This window comes from Rousettus aegyptiacus, unplaced genomic scaffold (assembly GCF_014176215.1).
Source record: "Rousettus aegyptiacus isolate mRouAeg1 unplaced genomic scaffold, mRouAeg1.p scaffold_m13_p_5, whole genome shotgun sequence".
Taxonomy (NCBI): domain Eukaryota; kingdom Metazoa; phylum Chordata; class Mammalia; order Chiroptera; family Pteropodidae; genus Rousettus; species Rousettus aegyptiacus.
The window spans coordinates 98,069,323-98,090,394 of NW_023416308.1; the positions used below are offsets into that span (position 1 = coordinate 98,069,323).

At 31.4% G+C, this 21,072-nt stretch overlaps 1 protein-coding gene across 1 annotated transcript in view; it reads left to right on the forward strand.

Annotated features, from left to right (window-relative positions):
* The window catches only part of ELP4 (elongator acetyltransferase complex subunit 4), a 190,659-nt gene that overhangs the window by 1,473 nt on the left and 168,114 nt on the right, over positions 1-21,072 (forward strand). The window contains exons 2-3 of the mRNA XM_016147067.2: positions 5,742-5,777; positions 20,803-20,924. Coding sequence (XP_016002553.1) covers positions 5,742-5,777; positions 20,803-20,924 — 158 coding nt within the window. The remainder of the gene's footprint in view (positions 1-5,741; positions 5,778-20,802; positions 20,925-21,072) is intronic.

Below are 21,072 nucleotides of genomic sequence, written 5' to 3' on the forward strand. Positions count from 1 at the left end.
ACAAAAATGATTCAGAATATCTAGTTAGCAAATATTTATCTCAACATTTTTTACCTTGCAAACTTTGCTTGGGTGTGACCCTGTTTTTGAACTTAAAATTTGGAAGCTGTTTCTAGTGTATATGTATATTCATTGAGGATATGTAATCTCATTCACTTCATCCTGAAACGCTCTAAACAAAAAGGTCACATTTCTAACGTTATACCTTCAGTTCCTCGCTAGAATAACAAAATATGCCTAGCACAGTTCCTGTCACTTAGATTCTTAGTAAGTTCTTTTGTTATTTGTCCTTTCATATTATTTTTTTAATTTTTATTTTATTAATTCAGGTTTACGGTAGTAAGTTCTTGATTGAAAGAAAAATAACATGTAGGAAAAAAAAAACCTGGACAAGAATATATGAAACAGGTAGGATGGAATTATGTGTTTTAGCACTAAAAACAGACTCAGAGATTAAGTGACATGAATAGAGTCATAAGATCAGTGACAGTCTGGGCTGATCTTTAGACTCTAAATTTAGTGCTCTGCATATGCTACAGCTGTTTCAAATTTTTGAGAACTCTTTTAACCATTTATTGAACCTGATCCTAATGATTTAACTATAATCTCTTGAAGCACTCATTAAAAAGGTAACTCAAAGCAACTTCCCCATGTGTTTCTGCAATGATACAAACTTAAGCTGCAATTTCAAAATTTTTCAGATTTTCTTGGGAATACTCTAGTATTTGGCTGTAACAAGCATATGCTAAAGATTAGACTTCATTAAGCTGATTGAAATATTAGTTTTTGGATATTTTAAATATATTTTACATGTATATAGTTAATTCTCAAAGTGCACAAAGGTTGAAGTTGTAAAAGGAGTTGCTACATTTGAAATAATACATATGTGCAGAAGTATTTTAGTTGTTAACTTCTTAATGGCATATTTGTATATTGATGTTCTATTTTGTATGGCCCTTTGAAGCAATTTCATTTTATATGTTTTTCATTAAAACATTATTTGAAAATGAAAATTCGACTGCTAATGTATATACACTTAGGTATAAGCAATTTGGATGATGTTACTTTAAAATGTTTTTTGACTCAGTTTGTGACAAGCCCAATACAACCATATTGTGACAAAATGTAATGATAGTAGGATGTTATATCAGGATGATAAAACTATACTGTGACATTGTGATTGTTGCCTAAACATAATATCCTGTGGTTACGGTGTGACAATAAGTACTGTATTGTTACTGCCATGCAATGCAATGCTGTTTTATTACTGCTACTGTGACATTATTGTAATTTTAAGCATAGATGCGAAGTATATTTGAAAAGCATCATACAGGCTAGTTGAATGTTAGTCATTTAATATGTAAATATTTCCATTGCTTACTCCAAAAGCAAAATCTTTTTATAAATTTGAGAATTCCCTATATTTACGTCTTTTCAATCTGATCTAATCGTATTAAATGTCCTGACAATTTTATTCTTAGTTATTAAATACATATTTCCCAAATTGGCTACATTTAAATTTTTCAAGTTCTGAGGTTTCCTAATCCAGGTTCTTAACCCTGACCTTCCAGGAAATTTGTTGTTATTTCATGATACTATATGTAAATATTCCATTTTTCTTCTTCCAGGAATTTTCAAAGAGATTATAGTGCATAAAACATTCTAACAGAATTTCTTTTTTCCTAAGATATAATGTACAGTCCATTTTAGGACCATTTTGTCTGATCTAGGGGAAAATTATTCCCCAGCCTCATCCTTCAAAAAGGGTGACTTCAGGCTTGACTGACTTAACCTCTTTGCTGTTCAGAACTTATTAAATTTTGATAGTGAAATGAATGGAAGGTACGGAATTGGGGTAAATAATAGTCCAAGAAGAGTATTTAGAAGAAGCTGAATGGTATCCACCATTTTCAACACTGATACCAAAACATAAATACTGGTGGACTAATTTTTTTTTGTTCCACTTATCTTAACCTAGAGTATAGGGTGATGTACATTGAGTTTGGACCATAAAATAATCCTGGTTATGATATTTTAGCAACTAACAGGTATACATTTAAGGAAAAGTAGCTTATTTCTTTGTACTGCTATGTAAAATTATTACATGTTATTTAATTTATACTATTCTCACTATTCATAGCTGTTTCTCTTGATTCCCGTATTTGCCTAGTCAATAATTGTGATAATCAAGAGTTGTTAGGATGTTTCATTCTCCTAGAGAGGGAAGAAAAAGATTTATTAATGAAATAACTGCAATTTAATTTGAGGTGTGACAAGTAGTTAAGAAATTTGCTATGAACCAAAGAGAGTATATGAACTTGTTTGTCTATATTATGTTTTCACTAAAATGCCTTTCTATACTTTTAGCAACTATTTCTTTATATAAAGCACCAGAAAGGACTAGTATGAATCACTGTTATCATTCCTGACATTTATTCTTTTCCCTTTTATTTTCTAATTTTGCAAAAGGAGGTGCACTTGTTGTAAAATAAGGAATCACTCTGGGTCTTTATATTCTAATATATTAATTTGAGCTTATATACCCCAAATTTATAGTTTCATTAGAGATTTGTTTTAGGAAGTATGTTAGGATTGAATTTTCTCACTTTAAAAGAATATTGAAATCATTTTCTATTCACACAAATTTGAAAAAACCTTTTTCCTCATTTTCAAAATCATAAAATAGGAAGATACTGTCACTTAATCGCAAGATCTTACATTTTCTCATAATGTTTTTTAAAGTATTAGATTTTTTTCTAATTTTAAGACCAAATGTAAAATCTCGAAATGAATACTTCAAAATATCAAGCTTGCAAAATATCCTCAAGCTTTCAAACTCATGTAATCTTACATGTTGATAAAATGTTCCACCTGTTATTTTAGTAAGGTGGAAATAAATATACTTCTTAAAAAGGTCTCGAAGTAAAACCAAGTGTTCATTTGCTTAGTGACATAGAAAGTGTTGATTTCTGTATGATATGATTAAAGGCAAGAGAAGGCAGTAAACAAGACCATTTTACTCCATTTTATGCATTATCATAGAAAAATATGTCATTACCTGTCAAACATTTTAGTAGGCTGTTAGGAAAAGATATTTATATTTTAATTGGGAACTGTAAGTGTGAAATCTGTTGCTTTTGAAATTAGATAAAATAATGGGTTATTGATTTTAAATATAATATTAAAAGCTAGCTTTGTTGAATATATTATGTTAAAGTATCCTGTCATGTTTGGTTAAGCTTTTAAATTTTTGGTAAAGACATGGCTACAAACTTATTCTAACTTACTATAGTTTAAAATATAGCTAGAACCTCAGTATATCAAGTTAGGTATATCAAAATACCTTATATGGAGGTATTTTGGGGAAATGGTGTACAGTCTTGTCACACTGAAGTCAAATTTGGAAGACTAGAGGAAATGTGCTGCTCTATGTGTGTGTAACTGTATGTGTCAAATCATTTTACCTCATATACATAGAATTAAAGCTTGATTTAAAAATAGTTAATAAGGCGGATTCATCTTAGTCCCATGACTAACCATTACTGGAGCCAATTCTAATCTGAGTCTAGTGAATTTACTAATAGAGCCCATTAGAAAAATAATTGCATTTTTGTAAAAGAATTCCTGATGGGCTATTAATTTGGCTGATAAGTCATTGAAATGTCCCCCATTTTATAATGTTTTCAGTAGTGAACTTTTCCAAACATTAGAATTTTAATGTACATGAGATTTTAAAAATGGTATTTTCTGAATTATCGGGAGCAGGCAATTATATTATTCTTATAGAAAATTACCTTCTAAGCAGTCTAATTTACAGTTAGGTGATCACCTTTATAAAACAACAATATAATTTCAGTGATTAGTGCTAATCAGAAAGTAATTGCCAGAATGGTGAGGGTTCTAGGTAAGTGACCTGGGTATCACTTCATTTAATTGAAAAACTATTCCTTGATCTGTTCTCATCATCCCCCTGTGAATAACATTGACAGAATATATTTAATTCTCTATTCTTTTGTATAGAGGCTTTATATAAATTCCTAATTTAAGAAGGCATGAATGTAGACCCAGGACAATTTAGATAAATCTAAATCCGTCCTATAAAAAATAGGTTAAGGAAGAAAGGCAACTATCTTTTTACACGACCTGCTTAAGACTGTCACTGCAATGTCTTTTATGTGCTTATATTTCATCCTATATTCACGAAATGGAGATTAAGTAGGTAAATGTTTATTTTTGAATGTCAGGGAAAGTAAGGAGCTGAAAAGTGTGATTTTAAATGTTCGAAATGAATTAAAAAGTTAGTGGGGGTCTATCTGTAGCATAAACTGTAAAACATTTAGCCTAATCTTGTCCCATAGAAAACTTTTTTTCTCTGATCTCTTATGGTTGTTACCATATACAGTTCAGTTTATGTTAATCTTTTAGTCTGAACAGCATTTGAAGTTATCCTATGTAGTCTGGTATAACTAAATACTAATAGGAAGGAAATTGTCTAAACATGAAATTAAAATACAGATTTAGTACTATAACAATCTACTTAAAAATATAACAATTCCCTGGTTTCTTCTTTTTTTTATGTTTTCCCCTCTAACAATTTTGAAATGTTTTATTTATAGTCATAAAATTGCCAGATGCGTTCTGTATGACATATATGTTACCGAATTTCATATTCTTTGAAATCTAACATTTATGCTACTTACAATGCAAAAAAATAATTATCAAAGGAAATTTTCATACTAACTTTTTATATATAATGTTAGCTGCTATAAACTTTTTTTTGGAGAAAGTTTGTTATTGATGTTCTAATGGTTATTTCACAATTTTATGTCCCTCAAAAAAGTTAAAACATTTAGTTACATTGTCTTCAATTGTCCAACAATTTTGAGTAGTTTATTTAAAATTATACTTTAAGTACATTTTATTCTTTAAAATACATATCTTTTAAGTGAACTTGTTAGTGTTTGTAACATTAATTATAAGCAGTAATACTTTACAAATGTTTTACAAACAAAATATCGGTGGTTGAATGTCATGTTTTTAGTGTACTTCTAATTTCTTAAAACTTGATTTTTAATAAATTTCTACTTGAGTTATGCATTCATAATCATATCCTAATTCAGATGTTTAAAAGAACATTTTTTAGTAATACCGAAAATGTATTTTGGGCTTGTGACTTTTTTGTTTGAACTGACAAAAATAATGTTCATTTTAAATTCTAAATATATTTAGAGCATATCGGATATTATATATATATTCATAATGAAAAAAATCAGTTTTTATTATCAAGTTATTTTTCTCTAAGGCTTATTAAATTTGAGAATAATATTAAAGTGAAATTTCTATTATAATACCCTTTCTTTTCTTTGTTGTGTTTCTGTAGTAGTTACTGTGCACATTTAGGTCTTGGCTATTGAGTTAATTTGTTAACAAGTGCTAAATATAGCATTATTGGAATGCTTAACCACAGTTATGTTAACTGCTGCATGGTCCTATCACAAGAGAAAGGAGGATAGTACAGTATATTATGAAAGTAATTGTAATGTGTAGTGTGTAATTACATATAATATGTAATTATTTCATAATAACACCTTAAGCAAAGTATTGCAAAGGTAACTAAAATGTTGTTTTCAACAGTAATTTTAAAATTATTGAAGTAACTGTCCTTGCTAAAGCCTAACTGTTATGCTAAAGATAGTGAAAATGTAGATTAATTTTCTTTTTGGTTTTTGTTTTATTTTCAGGTGGAGGTTTGGCCGTTGGAACAGTTCTTCTCATCGGTTAGTATACCATACATACTTCCTCTTCCTGATCTATTGTGCATAATGATTTTATGGGTTTCCCTTTTCAGAAATTAAGTGTTTAACTCTCTACAGGAGTTAAGGTCAATTAGAGAGGAATTGCCTTAAATTCTAACTTAAATCCAAACTTGAAATAAAGTAGGCAAGTATATATGATAATGTGGCTCTTATAATTTAAAAATGTTCACAGGGCATTGTGCTCCATTAAAAAAAAAAAGACTGAAATGAATGCCAATTGATTTTTTTGGGAATCTTGCATTTAGAGTGGGATTATTACAGTAATTAGAGAAGTCGATGTACTAATAAGTATTACATATATATGTGTCACAGATTTTTATCATTCTTATTGAAAGAAAAGTAACAAACTGATGAATTATATTTTTGTTAATCTTTAAAGGTACAATGGTTCTTATTTAAATATATATTTATAACCCTATTACTCTTATTTTTTAGTTTTAAATCAGAGAATCTTAAAATTAAAGTAAACCTTGACAGTTACATAATCAAAGCTCCCATCTAGCCACAAATCACTTTTCCATAATCTTTGACAGATTTCAAATACCCTTTGAGTACAGGTTTTCCCGTTTAAAGGACTCACTACTTCACAAAGCAATGCTTTATCATTGAAAATGTTATGATTTATTAGAAAGTTCCTTTTATTAATGTTTAATCCATCTACCTCTATCTGATTTTTTGTTCCTGATTTGTCCTCTGATGTAATACAAAATTAATATACATACTCTTTCACATGACATACTTAAAATATTTGAAAATAACTATCCTATCGCCTCGAATATTTTCCAAACAAATAGACATAGTTTCTTAAAGTGGTTTTTATGTATCATGGTTTTCACCCTGGTTTGTTTCTCATCATATCTTCTGGTCTGGCGTTGTTTCTTCAGCTGTACTCTGAACAATGAATACAATATTACAAATTTAGAATGACCTATACTAAATTTCCAGAAATGGTGATATCTGCTGCGTTTTTAAAAATTTATCTTTTAGTAAATAAAAAATGATCAAAGGACATTATGGTAAAAAATGCAATATTTATATAAATAAATACACAAAATACAAAAAGATATGTAGAAAAAGTTATCTCATTCTTAAATACTAAATAGGATTTCGTTATACAAATATGCATAATATATCTAAATCATTCTTTAATAATTTTAGGTTAACGCCATTATTTTTATTACTAACAATGCTGTTGTGAAAATCTTGTACATAAACATTGGATACACATGTAAATATCTGTAGAATAAATTCGTAGATATAGACTTGCTTGACTGAGGCATGTTAAATTGTGTGAGATATTATTAGATTGCTCTCCAAAAAGATCATACCACGTTATAGTTCAATCAACAGTTATAAGAATACCAGTTTACCCTTACCCTTGACAACGCTATATATTACCAAACATTTTAATCTTTACCAGTCCAAACAGGTAAAAAGTAAAGAATGGCATGTCATCATTTGAACCTGGAATTTTTTTTTTTTTGATGACTAAAAATTTGGAGAATTATTATAATGCTTTAAAACATATGCAGCTGATTTTAATTATTTTCTCCAGAGGAAGTATCTGTGAATGATACTAAGAATCCAATGATGATTGATAATTCATTCAACAAATGTTCATTGTAAACTCAGGTATTTGCTAGACATTGGGGTTACAAATATAAATAAAATACTCTCTTCCCTTAAGGAATTTTGCATCTTTGGAAGAGACATATGTAAAGCAAATAATTACAATATAATAAGTTTATAGCATAATAGATGTGTTTATTTTGTTACAGTTTATCATTAGTTGTTAGTACAAGGAACTGCTATTGAGTTTCGTATATTGAGTTTTGCCAGCAACTTTTGAATAGTTTAGAGCCACTTGAACTTTCTAAGAAGTCATTTTCTGCAAATATTAACAATGTTATTTCATAACAGACTTTGGTATCTTGGATGTGAGTGCTTCCATACAAAATACCTAAAAATATGGGCTTGGCTTTGGGTAAAGGATAGAAGGATTTTGAAGAGCATATTAGACAAAGTGTAAATTGCCATGAACAAATTTTTAGTAGAAATTTGTACGTCGAAGACACTGCCAATGAGGGCAAAAGGAAATGAGGTCCATGTTACTGAAAGCTGGAGGAAGGGAGAGTCCTTGTTATGTAGAAGCTGAAAGCTTAATGATGTTGTTGTCTGCAGTTAAATGGAAATAGAGCACATACCTAATGAATTTGTTGATCTAACCAAGGAGATTTTCACAAATAATGAGGAAAAACTCAAGAATACTAAAACACAATAACATATTTTTAAAAACGATTTTTGATGAAATATCAATTCACCAAAATATGCTAAGTATAATACAAAATATTATACCAGGTATAAAACAATAACTATTTGTTAAATTCGTGATCAAATAAAAGGACAAAAATTATAAAGCAAAGGTCTTGCCTTTATATTCTTTCCATAAAACTTATTTTGAATCTTCTCAGTATTATTTATGTCCTACTGTTACCTTCTTCCACACGTATAAGATTTTTAACAATATGTATTACTTAAGTAAATTTAATTTTTTCATTTATTACCTTGTTTTCATTAGAAAACCTTAAAGCAAACTTTGCGAGCATTTTTACGTTTTTGGAAAGATTAGGTTAACAGGAGTCTTATCATTGTACAATACGATCTGTACAATGGATAAATTCTGCCTTAAGAAATAAATGAATAGTTCTAAATATAAAATAAATATGAAGATTTAAAATTAGTGGTTACAAGCCTAGGGCATGACTATATTGCTTATCACTCAAAGATTTTTGTTTGTTTCAGAAGAAAAATTAAAGCATGCAGATGATTTGCCTTAATAACTTTCACTGTAGATTATCAACTTCTTAACCACTTTTTTCTTGAAGTACATTGCACGTTTACCAAGACAATTCTTCGTACGTGTAAGTGTGTACTTGTGTGTGAATTTGGGCTTGCAGAGTAGTGTATTTACAGTTACAGTAGCAGTGTAGCTACGAAAACTAGAGATAGTGAGCACTACTAGAAAACTTTAGGTAGGTCTATTTTAAACCTTTTGAATACAACAAAATAAATTAATATAATACATAAAAGGTGATTTTCTGAGAAATAGATTGAAGAAGGACTCCCTTCATTTACCTAGGAAATCACAGGTAAACTTTTTTTTCATATGACTGACTCTATTTGAAGTAAACTGACAAGATACACTGGGGAGCAAGATCTCAAATGCTCTGTAAGGAGACTTTTCTTAAAACATGTTTTATTCCTTAGTACTAGAATGGGCTTTGAAATATTTTATATTTAAATTGTTTTCTGTAGGTCTGGTACATGGGTAAATTTGAAACACTTAAGTATCAGAAGTGAAAGGAGGACATAAATATTTAGTGTTTATACAGCTTCTTTTTAAATAAAGGCTCTTGATGTGTTTATAGAGATATTGAACATCAAAAAGATTTAATAGAAATTGTCAGTAATTAAAACACAAGTTATGTGACATTTATGAATGTTTTATTTTTAAATTAATCTCTCTAATTATATGATTTTAGTAATAGAAGTAGGAAGTAAATGACATGCGATTAGACAACTAATTAGAACTAGTTATAAGTGTATTTTTGTATTTAGTTACCAATTGTTGTATAACAATATGACCACAAACTTGGCAGCTTAAAAACAACACACATTTATTATCTCACAGTTTCTGTGGGTCAAGAGTCCAGGTACAGCTAAGCTGGGTGCCCTACAAGGTGCTAGTCAGGTGTTAGGCAGAGCCGAGTTCTCACCTGACAGCTTGGTGGTTGAAAGATCCACTTCCAAGCTCACTTGTTTGTTGGCAGCATTCAGTTATTTGCCGGATGTCACCCAGAGGCTGCCTCTGCATAGGGCAGCTCACAACAAGGCATCTTATTTCTTCAAAACCAGTAAGACAGATGTTACAGTCTTATGTAATGGAAATGACATGCCGTCACTTCTGCCATATTCTTTCAGTGGAAAGCCAGACACACAGATTCCACCCACACTCAAGGAGAGGAAATTATGCAAAGGAATGAATACCAGGAAATAGGAGTCATAGGGTCACCTTAAAATCTGCCACAAATTTCATAATTTTATTATGTTATTATTTCATACAATAGCAAAAACTAAGCACTCTCAAGATAACTCTCACCAAATATGATAGTATTTGCTTGTCAGTTGTCTTCAAACTTTTTCAATTTGCTGAGCTAGGTTTTTCTTGTATATCATACAATAAATTGAGCTTTTTTCTTATTTAGTGTAAGTTGGCAAACTGCAGCCTGCTAGATGACAACCTGTCTACAAATAAAGCTTTATTGGAATACAACTATGCTTATTTATTTCACATTGTCTTTGGTTGCTTTTGTGCTGTAAGGGCAGAGTAGAATAGTTTCAACAGTGACTATATGATTTACAAGACTGAAATATTTACTTTCTAAGTCTTTAAGAAAAAGCTTACTAATTCTTCTTTTGTATTATTATATTTTTATATTCTTAATTTGTTTTATAGTGGTATAACTTGTTCAAAGACTGAAGTATAGGACAAACTGATATCAGGACAGTTCTCTAGTAAAACCACCAACCTTTTGTTTAAGCCATTTAAGCATCTATAATGTGTTTACCAATTAGTATAAATCTTACTTTTTCCTTTTATGAACTTAAACTGGATGGTGACTGCACATGAAATAACTGTGAACAGCATATATGTAATGTGCAGATTTTTATGCAGATGTAAGATATGGACAAGACTTAAGTTGTCCCCAATGTTCCTTTGCTTCATTCCATTTTTTACTGTAGCCAGAATGAACTTTCTAATATGAAAACCTGACCATGATATATCCTTGCTTATATCTGTGGTCTCTATTGATCTTAACATAAGTTCCAAGCTCCTTAACTTGGTCTATAAGGCCTTTAATGATCTGCCACTGCTCTTTCACTTTAGCCTTACCTCTCCTCATCCCCTCACCTCCTTCCTTAAGCTTTGTGTTTATCACCCTAAGCTTTTAATTCCATCAAAGTACCAATCTCTTCTTACCTCTCTCCAGGCCTTTGTTTAAGTTCTTTCTTGCTGCTGCTTTTATTCCCTTTTCCTAATTCTTAATTATCCTTTAGATCTCTCCTTAGACATGTCTTCCAGAAAGTCTTTCTTAACTGTTGCTTTTCTTCCCCTCACCACCACTTAGTAACCTTTCTGTGTACTTCTGTAGTATTCTTTATTTACCTTATTGTGGCTCTCATTATACTGCATGGCAAACACCTGCTCACCTATCTTGTTTAGTAGACTGTAAGCTCTGTGATCATGAGAATCATGTAGGGACACGATGAATAAATGAATCCGTGAATGAATTAGCTATTTGAAAGCCTGGCTGAAAACAACTTATAGTGCTATGAAATAGGTAGTCCTGAAATATTTTGAGCATGAAGGCATTATGAAGGGTATACTGTAGGAAAAAAGTAAACACTTGAAGTGATAGAAATGCTTATTGTCCTAATCTAAATGTGAGATAATATTAGTTACTACACTTTTAAGACTTTAATCATAAATTTACTACTATAGTTTGATGGCGTAACAATACTACCTAACTCTTCTATTTCTGCATTTCATTATGTATATAATTGTTTAGCTAGCCATGCTTATATTGTTCTGATATTAAATACTATTTCCCCTACATTTTTCCTCTTCTAATAGATTTTTCTCAAGATTGGCTTCTACTCTCTGCTATATAGATGTATGAGAGATGGAGAGACAGGAGGTAGAAGGATTCTTAGGTTTTTGGTCAGAAAAAGTCTGGAGTTAGTACCATCAGGTAAGGCGAGGAAAGGAGGAGAATGAACAAGTATTGAGGTAAAGTAATGAGTTCAGTTTATGCATAATGAATTTTATGTTCCAAGTAGTTCTACCTAGTAGACAGTTGAATATTTGGCTAATAAATTTAGGCTAGAGAAAATATTTGGGATTTATCAACATTATTCACTAATGTTTATTTATTTTATATATATTTTTTAGTTGAAGTCATATGCATGTAATAGAATGCCAAGGTTTATAAGACCTCAAGGGTGCAGAGATAGAGTCTCTTCATTCCCTGAAATGACATGCAAATTTTCGTATGACCGTGTATAATTTTAGAGTGGCAAATATAACTTGCATCAAATTCCCAGAATGGTCTGAGACTTCAAAAAAGTCTAAGAACAACTAGAACTAAAAATAAATAATAAATAAACAAACAAACAAATAAATAAAGTCAAAATCTAAAGCCTAAACACACCAATATTTAAAGGATAAAAGAAAAGAAACCCTTGAAAGAGATTAAGATTATAGCCTCTGGAATCATGCCTAGATTCAAATGATGGCTCTGCTATTTACTAGCTGTGTCACTGTAAGCAAGCTGCTTACATTCTCTGTGCCTTAGCTTCTTTACCTATTAATAAGATTCGTAAGGTTATTATGAGGATTAATTGAGCTAATGCATGAGAAACGGATTGCATTGTGTTTAATATATAGTTAGTGGTCAATGAGATTAGCCATTTACTATTTTTACTAGGATGTTGAGTCCCACAGAATTGGTGGCTAGCCCAAAGTGAGTAAAGGACAAAGGTTTAAGTTCCTTCTTTTTAGCAGTTGGAGTTAGGCACCACCTTTCAGGGGTCCCAAAGAACTAGCACAGCTACTTCCTCATTACTCCATCCCCATCAGCACCCTCACCAGGCAATGCAGGCAATGATTGGAGAGAACTGGAGTGCAATGTCCGTATTAAAAAGTGATCCCTCACTCAGGCAAGTAAGAGGGTACACCTCAAAGAGCATCAGTCATAGACATAAGGATGCTTGCAAAAAGCAGAGACTGGCTTTCTTGTTGTCTCAACTGATGCCTGCTTAACTTTTGAACCTGCAACCCCCTCAGTGAGAAGTGCATGTTGAGAGAGTGCTTGGGAAAGACCACCTCACATCTTCTGGAGTTTGTCAGCGTTCTCGAACACCAAGACTGTTTCCTGAGTCTGATGTAGAAAAAGGAGGGAGGCCTGGTGGAATAGATTGTGTAAACAACCTGAAAAAATAATGACAGTGACAGCTAACATTTCCAGAAAAGAGACTGAATGTGAATACCGGCCAGCCCCTCCCCCCATACCTACCCCCCAAAAAAACACTAGATGGTAACAAATGGGGCCAGAATGAAGCAGCACAACCCACAAAAACCGCACTTACTACCTGCACGGAAACCACCATAACTTCATAGGTTACCAGGAGCAGGCTAGGGACATCTCTGCCTACACCAGACAGCTAATAACATAAGTTAATTTCTGCCACTCCTTTTTCCCTGCTCTTCCAAAGACAGACTTGGAGAGAGAATATTGGGGCAGAGGTATTTTAGAACTTTTCTTTCTTTTAGAATCTCTCTGCCACACTAAGACCATCAAACCACATGTTTAGTCTGCACTTAAGGAGGAGGAAGAAAAGCTTTGCACTGAATAGTAAAGTTTTATACTTGACCGTTCCAAGTTTTAATAACTGTAACTGGTGAGAAAATCAAAGAATCAGCTCTAGATGTCATTAAAAGGAAGATTTTCATAATATCATGTAAAGTAGTGACTAGAAAAAAATAAAATTATTTTATATTTCTATATGTACTGTGTATGTACTGTTTGCATATATAAAGAATGACTAAAGAAGCAGGAAAACTGGGATCAGGGAGTGTCTTACAAACAGGGAATACGAGTGGGGAGGGAGAGGGTAGTTCCAAGAAAATTGTCTATGGTGATAAATGCAAGAGACAAATGAAATAAGGTAAAGATTTCAAAGTGTCCAAGAAATTAGACAATTAGAAAGTCATTGGTGACTTGGAGAGCAATCTTAGTGGAATAATGGGGCAGCTCATTTGGATTTCAATATTAAGGAAAATTGATATTCCTATTTTCTATCCACTAGGCTTTATTCCACCCTTTGGGGGCATAATGAACAAGTATAATTCCATTTCCATATGATAGCCAATCAAGTATTTGAGGACCATCCTCCTCTATCCTTTGGGTTTCTTCTTCTTCAATCTAAATATCTTATTTCTCATGCTTTCAAGTCCGTTTACCATCCTGGTCACTACATTCTGAAGATGCTTTAGTTTATGTAAATACTCCAATGAAATATATCATTGTCAGTCTGGCCGACCACTAGAATAGAATAAGACAATCATCTCTCTCAACCTAGGAATTAGACTGTTAATTCAGGCCAAAACTACATCTGCTTTTTGGCAGTTCTGTCGCATCATTATCATTTTTGTTTGCCCAGTGTTATGGGGATTCACTAAATAGATTAATTAAATGCTTATTGCACAACCTCAAAATTTGTTTCACAAACTTGATAATTTTCAGCTTGAAGAGCTTAGTTTTTTGCTAATCTCTACATAGGTGATGTTCCTACTCTGAGTTTTTTGTGCCTCTTAGGAGTCTTTTAAAAAATAGGGTTGGTAGCTATTATAGAATATGTGTGTGTGTGTGTGTGTGTGTGTGTGTGTGTGTGTGCACATGCACATGTTATAAAAGGATGTGTTTTCAGCCAAACTGTAGTAGATCTAGCTGATACACAAGACAAGATAGATTTTTGTTTGTTGTTTTTCACTCAATTAATTCTACAGGTATTTACTAGCTGTATACTATTTGGCCAGTATTGGAGATAAAACAATAAGATGCATTCTCTGCCATGAGAATTTTGTATCTCAGTGGGGAAATTTCAATAATGTGTATTAAATGCTACCATCAGAGTTAACAAGATTCTCAGAGCACTCTGATCATCTCACCCAGCCTTAAGGGAAGCTTCTCCAAAAATGGGTTACCTAATCTGGGTCCTGGAGGATTTGAGGGAATTAACTAGCCAAAAGGTGAAGTAATTTATGCAATGGTCCAAAGTTAAGATGTAATATGGTTACTGGAGATAGTAATTTAAGTTATGATGGTAAGTTAATTTAAGTTATGTAGATAAGATCAGTGGAAATGGAGTGTAGGTAAGAAAAAAGTCAAAACTCTCTTTTCAGGAGACAGGTAGAAAAAGAAGAACTCTGTCATCTAATTTAATTGTTTGTTGTATCTTCATTAATGATAAATCACCCAATATTTTTTATTATCTACAAGTGAATTTCACCACTTTATGTAGTACTCGTCTAATACAGTTCAGTCCCATACTGAGTATTGTAATATGTGCCCTTAACTTTTCAAATATTTTTATTCTAGTTATAATAGTTTATTTCTTTACTGAAAAGTTGTTAAAGAACAATCGTGTACATTTTGAAGGAGAAAAGTGGCAGTATATACCACTTTTGCACATTGAACTCTGCTGTTTGGCCACAACCTTGTACAGCCTATAGACTGGGTTAAAGGATTTACTTCTTCCTCCCAAGAGCAATGAGAAACCACTGGAAGGTATTAAGTAGGGAAGTGACATGATCATTTTGTATTTTGAAAAGGTCACTACTAAATTGAAGGATTAGAGTGGATACGAAGAAATAAGTAAGAGGCAACTGCAGTCGTGTATGCAAGAGTTGTTGGTAGCTTAACTAGGGGAGTGTCACTGGCATGGAGGAAAATGATTAAATTCTTTGAAAATAAATTTAATGGGATCTTAAAGATGAGGAGAAGAGTATATTGGTGAGAAAGAAGAGGTATCAAGAATAAATTTAATGAAATAAAATAATGAGTTATTGAGTTCACCTTGGATGTGTAGGATTTGAAGCACCTTTGTACTTGTGTATTTAATAGTAACAGAAGCCTGAAAGCAGCATAAAATGTCCATGGTAGGGGATGAATAAGTAAATTATGGTACATAAATTTATCAGAATATTAAGTATCCTGAAATATGATAGTTACAAGACTATGAAACGTGAGATTAAGTGAAAAAAGTAGAATACAAAATTCAGTAATAATCATAACCATATAAGAAGATATCCACAAAAAAGAACCTAAAGGAATCATAACAGAATTTAGCAATCATTTTGTGAGGATTATGGATGGTTGATGAATTTTTTAAAAGTTCAAATTATCTATGTTGTAAAAATATCAACCTTAGAAGTTAAAAGTTTAGTACCAGATTTGTTTCTTACATTCATTGATTTATAATGACCTTGATTTATATGGTTGCTTCTGTAAACCGATTTACTGATAATTAGTTAAGATAAATTTAATTCATTTTTAAAACATGATTTTCCATTTCTAAGGTTGAATAAAGACAAATTATTAGTTATATAAAATGGGCATTTTTCCCAGTATGGCAGCTAAATTAATCAATAGGTAGTGCTGGTCATCTTACACAATTTTGCCTCTGCTAGATTTTCTACCCATCAGCTGTAAGCAATGTAGGGTCATTGAAAGCGTTTTCCTTTTCCTTTACAGACAAAACTCATAAAATGCTCCTAAATTCATTTTAAGCCCATTTTGTGTCTTTTAGATTTGTAGATATTTAACTTGTGATGGATGATATTAAAGAACTAGCAATGTTCTCTCTTTATAAAATTAAACTTCTGTGCCGAGACGGTTTATAAACAAGTTACCACCTGGTGTTTTACTTGCACCTTCGGGAATTGTTTTAACAAAGCAACTTTACTGAATATAGTTTACATACAATAAAATGGACTTATTTTAATTGTATATTTTAGTGAGATTTAACAATATACATACTTATATAACCAGCACAAAAATCAAGATATAGAACCTTATTATCATCCCCCCAAATTTCCTTGTGCCCCAAAAGTTTCCTGGCCCCAAAGACCTATCTATGTCTTCTTTCTATCACTACACATTAGTTTTGCTTTCTCCAGAATATCACATAAGGGCATCATGCCATACGTACTTTTTGATGTTTTAGGAATAACTTTCATATATGTTCATGAGGCATATTAGTCTATAGCTTTCTTTCCCTGTGATGTCTTGGTCTAGTTTGGGTTTCAAGGTTATCATGCATTATAAAATGAGTTTTGAAGTGATTTTCTCGACCCTTTTTTATGAAAGAGTATTTGTAAGATTGATATAATTTCTTCCTTAAATGGTCAATGCTTTTTAAATGTCTTTGGTTTAGGTACCAGAATAATAATGGACATATATAGTGAGTTGAGAATTGATTCCCTTTTTTTCCTGAGTTTTTTAGGATGAGTATTTATTCCTTAAATATTTGATTGGATTTACTAGTAGAGATCCCCACACACCCTTCCCCCACCCTGAAGTTTTGTGCATGGGTGAAGGGGTAATTTTTATTATGATTTTAATTCTAGTTTCTTGTTTCTTTCTTCATATTTGTTTATTTATATCCTTCAAGAAATTTGCCTATTTCTCCTAGTTGTGAAATTTTTTTGGCATAATTTGTTCATAGTACTTATTTTGATGCTTTCAATGTTTATAAGATCTTTGGTGAAATCTATTTTATTCTCAATGTTGATCATTTGTATCTGCTCTCTTCTCTGATCAGCCTAGGTAGGGTCTTAGCAATCGATTTTATCAAACTAGCTTTTCATAAAACCAGCTTTTGGTGTCATTTTTCTCCTTTTTATTTTTTGGTCCAGTTTTTCATTAATTGATTTTCCTTCTTTATTATTTATTTTCATTTCCTTTGTTTTTATTATCAACTTTCTGTCTAGCTTTTTAAAATGAAAGCCCATTGATCAGACCTCTTATTTCCCAATTAAGCATTTAAAGCTATACATCTTCTTCTATGGTCTGCTTTAGCTGTTCCTCAAAATTTTTCATATATTGCATGAAAATATCTTCTAATTTTTTTATCTATTTTTGATCTATAGTTAGTTTCTGTGCTTTGATTTTAAGATACCTAGTTTTTCAAGATTTCTTTTCAACATTGAATTTTAATTGAATTCCATTATAATTTGAGAATATGTTCTCTAAGATTTTAATATTTTGAAGTATACTGATACTTGTTTATTGGATTAGCATACAGTTTATCTTGGTGCACATTCTAGATGCACTAAAAAATAGAATGTATATTCTGAAACTGCATGAATCAGATTAAGGTGGCTGATGAGGTTGTTCAGATTCTGTTTTCTATTTTCTTAATGATTTTTCTCTTTAGTTCTGTCAGTTACTAAGAAATGTATGATAAAATCTCCAAATATATTTCTCATTGGTTCCGTCAATGTTCCTCTAAGAGAAATTTAAAGCAAATATAATTTATCCACATACATACAATATATCTGTATAAATACATACGAACATGATCACATTGTTTTAAAATTTCCCATATATTTATCATTGTTTGTATTCTTTATTATTTCCTATAAATACAAGTTACCATATTGTGTCATTTCCCTTTAGCTTTTAGTGACGGGACAAGTCTGCTGTCCATGAATTGCCTAGTTTTTGTTTATCTGAAAATAATATTTCCCCTCAATTTTTTAATATGTTTTGCAAATTTACAACTTTTGGTTAAGTTGGGTTTGCTTTTCAACTCTTTGAATATATTATCATTTCTTCTGGTCTTGTTTCTGTTGAGAAATCAATTGTTAATTGTGTTATTTATCCTCATATGTCATATGTCATTTTCCCCTGCTGCTTCCAAGATTTACTCTGATATTCTCTAGAATTGATTTCTTTCACATTTATCCTAGTAGAGGTTTCTTGTGCTTCTTGGATCTGTAACTGAATATTTTCATCAAATTTGGGGAATTTTGGCCATCATTTCTTTAAATATTGTTTCTGCTTTGTTCTGTCTCTCAATATCTAGGACAACAATTAAATATTTGTTGGACTTCTCTCTGTTGGTCCACATGTGCCTGTGGGTTCTGTTCAATTTTCATTATTTTTTTGTTCTGTAGATTACATAATTTCTGTTAATCTGCCTTCAAGTTTATTATTTTTTTCCCTTCCTTTATCTTTAATTTACTTGTGAGATCACCAAGTCGATTTTTCATTTAAGGAATTATGATTTAAGATCTACATTTTCTATCTGGTTCATTTTTATAGTTTTCATTTCTCTATAGTTTTTCTGTTTACTTATTGATGCCATATTTTCTTTAATACTTTAAATACACTTTAATTCTTTGAATATACATATATATAATAGCCGCCTAGAAGTCTTTCTTTTAAATTCACCTTTGAGCCTATTTGGAATTTCTGTGGGTTGTGTTTTCTTTATTATGGGTCATATTCAGTAATTTTTGGTTGAAATCTGCATGTTGTAAATAATACGTTGTAACGATTTTGAATTTCATTATGTTTTTCTGGATATTGCTAGTTTTTTTAGTTTTTTAGTTTTTCTAGTTTTTTAACTAGAAATATCCAGAAAAACAAAAGTTTTAATGGACAGTTAACTTGCCTGGGCTTAAATTATTAACTCTCACTTTGGTATACCATGAAGCAGATATTATCTCTACATGATTTTTCCAGCTTTGTGATGTTGCTTGTTTAGCCCGGTTACATGGGGTTGTCCCCTGTAATCACAAAGTTTAGTCAACAGCCAGATATCTGTACAAAATTTATACTGAGTTTTGGGGGCTCACACTTTTTATGGTCCTTACTCCTAAGTTTTGTCAATAGACTTCAGCTTTCCATTGTACAAGATTATCCTCTAAGCTTGGGAAAAGCATACCTCCAAAGGAGCAGCAAATGTGCAACTCTCACATGATTCAGTTATGTCTTTCAGCTTTATCCTGTTCTCTTTTCTTTTGCTTGCGGTTTCTTCCTCCACCTCACGCATACCTCAATGGTCAACTAGGGATTTGGGCACAGTCGACAAAACCTTCTGGAGCTCTCTTCCAGGATTTTTCCCCTAAACATTCAGCAGTTTTGACAACACTGAACTCTGTATTCTGCCACCTCACCCTGGAAAGGATATGATTTAATGTTTCCAAAGCTAAAGAAAGTTAGGAGGACTCAGATAAAAAAGCCACCATCTTGAGTTTCTTACATGGCATGATCACTGTCTTTCAAAAGGAAACTGAGGTGGTTACTGCTTGCTTTTCATTGCTTTCCAGGGCCTTCAAATAATTATTTTTTAATGACATTTTATCCCAGTTTTACAGATATAGTTATAAGAGTTTTTGCACAATGCTAACATCAGTGCAAGTTCAAACTTTCTTAGGAATGTTTGTTAACAATGTGATTTTTACAAACCTTGGTGATGTCTAGCATATTATAGGAATTCAATTAACATTGGTTAGATAAATTACTAATGGCTACTCTCTTTTTAGATAATGCACTAAATTTACCTTTGTCTCTTCGTGCTGTGTTCAAAGAATAAAATTTAAAAGCCGAGATAAAGTGTAGGCATTTGACTTATCAGTAATATTAAGAGAATTAAGATATATTCAAGTTGTCATTCTGTAACAAAATCTTAAAACTATAACACATTTTTGTCTGAGAAACCCAATTCATCATTTTTTTACTTCAAATTCAAAAAGGAAGAAGGATGAGGGAATAATAACAGGTAAAAAGATTATTTATTAGGGAAAAAATTATTACAAATTTAATAACTATCAAATTAAAATCTTCAATTTTAAATTATTGTTGAATTTAAAACCCAAAACCAGCATGTAGGAATAATACTAGTTTTAGAAGTATTGGTATTAATACTAATATTAATCATTAGGCTACATATACTAAGTGCTTTATTATTGTGACATGAAAGAAATGAGGTGTGAGTTTACAAACTGGTTGGTAGGTAGTAATGGCCATTTTAGAGGTGCAGTGCCTGAGAAAAATCTTATCAAAGAAAAAAATGTCTGGTTCCTTTAATGTAATCACATAATCCTCTACATTTTGTAGTAGAGGTAGTGTTGTAGATGGAGAATGATTTTGGAATCAGAAGGACTCTCTTAAAAATACCTACTTCCCACTGACTGTCTAGATAAGTTTCTGCACCTATCTCACTGCACCTGAGGAAGACGTAGTTATTGCCCCAGCTCATATACTTGTTTTAAGAAGAAAAATTATAAGAACATCTGAGTGTGCTTGTTAAACGGTAGAGTTCTAACTACAATTTTTTTTTTCTTTTTTTACAGAAGAGGATAAATATAATATTTATTCTCCTTTGCTCTTCAAGTATTTCCTGGCAGAAGGAATCATCAGTGGGCATACTTTGTTGGTTGCATCTGCGAAAGATGAACCTGCTGAAATTTTACAGGTATAGAATATAGTATATCTTATATATTCAATATTGCATTTTGAATTTTTTATGAAAAAATATTGTTTATATATGTAAATAAGACAATATGTTTGTATATATGTAAACTCTATTTAAATATACTAATAAGAGTATACATATTTTTTTC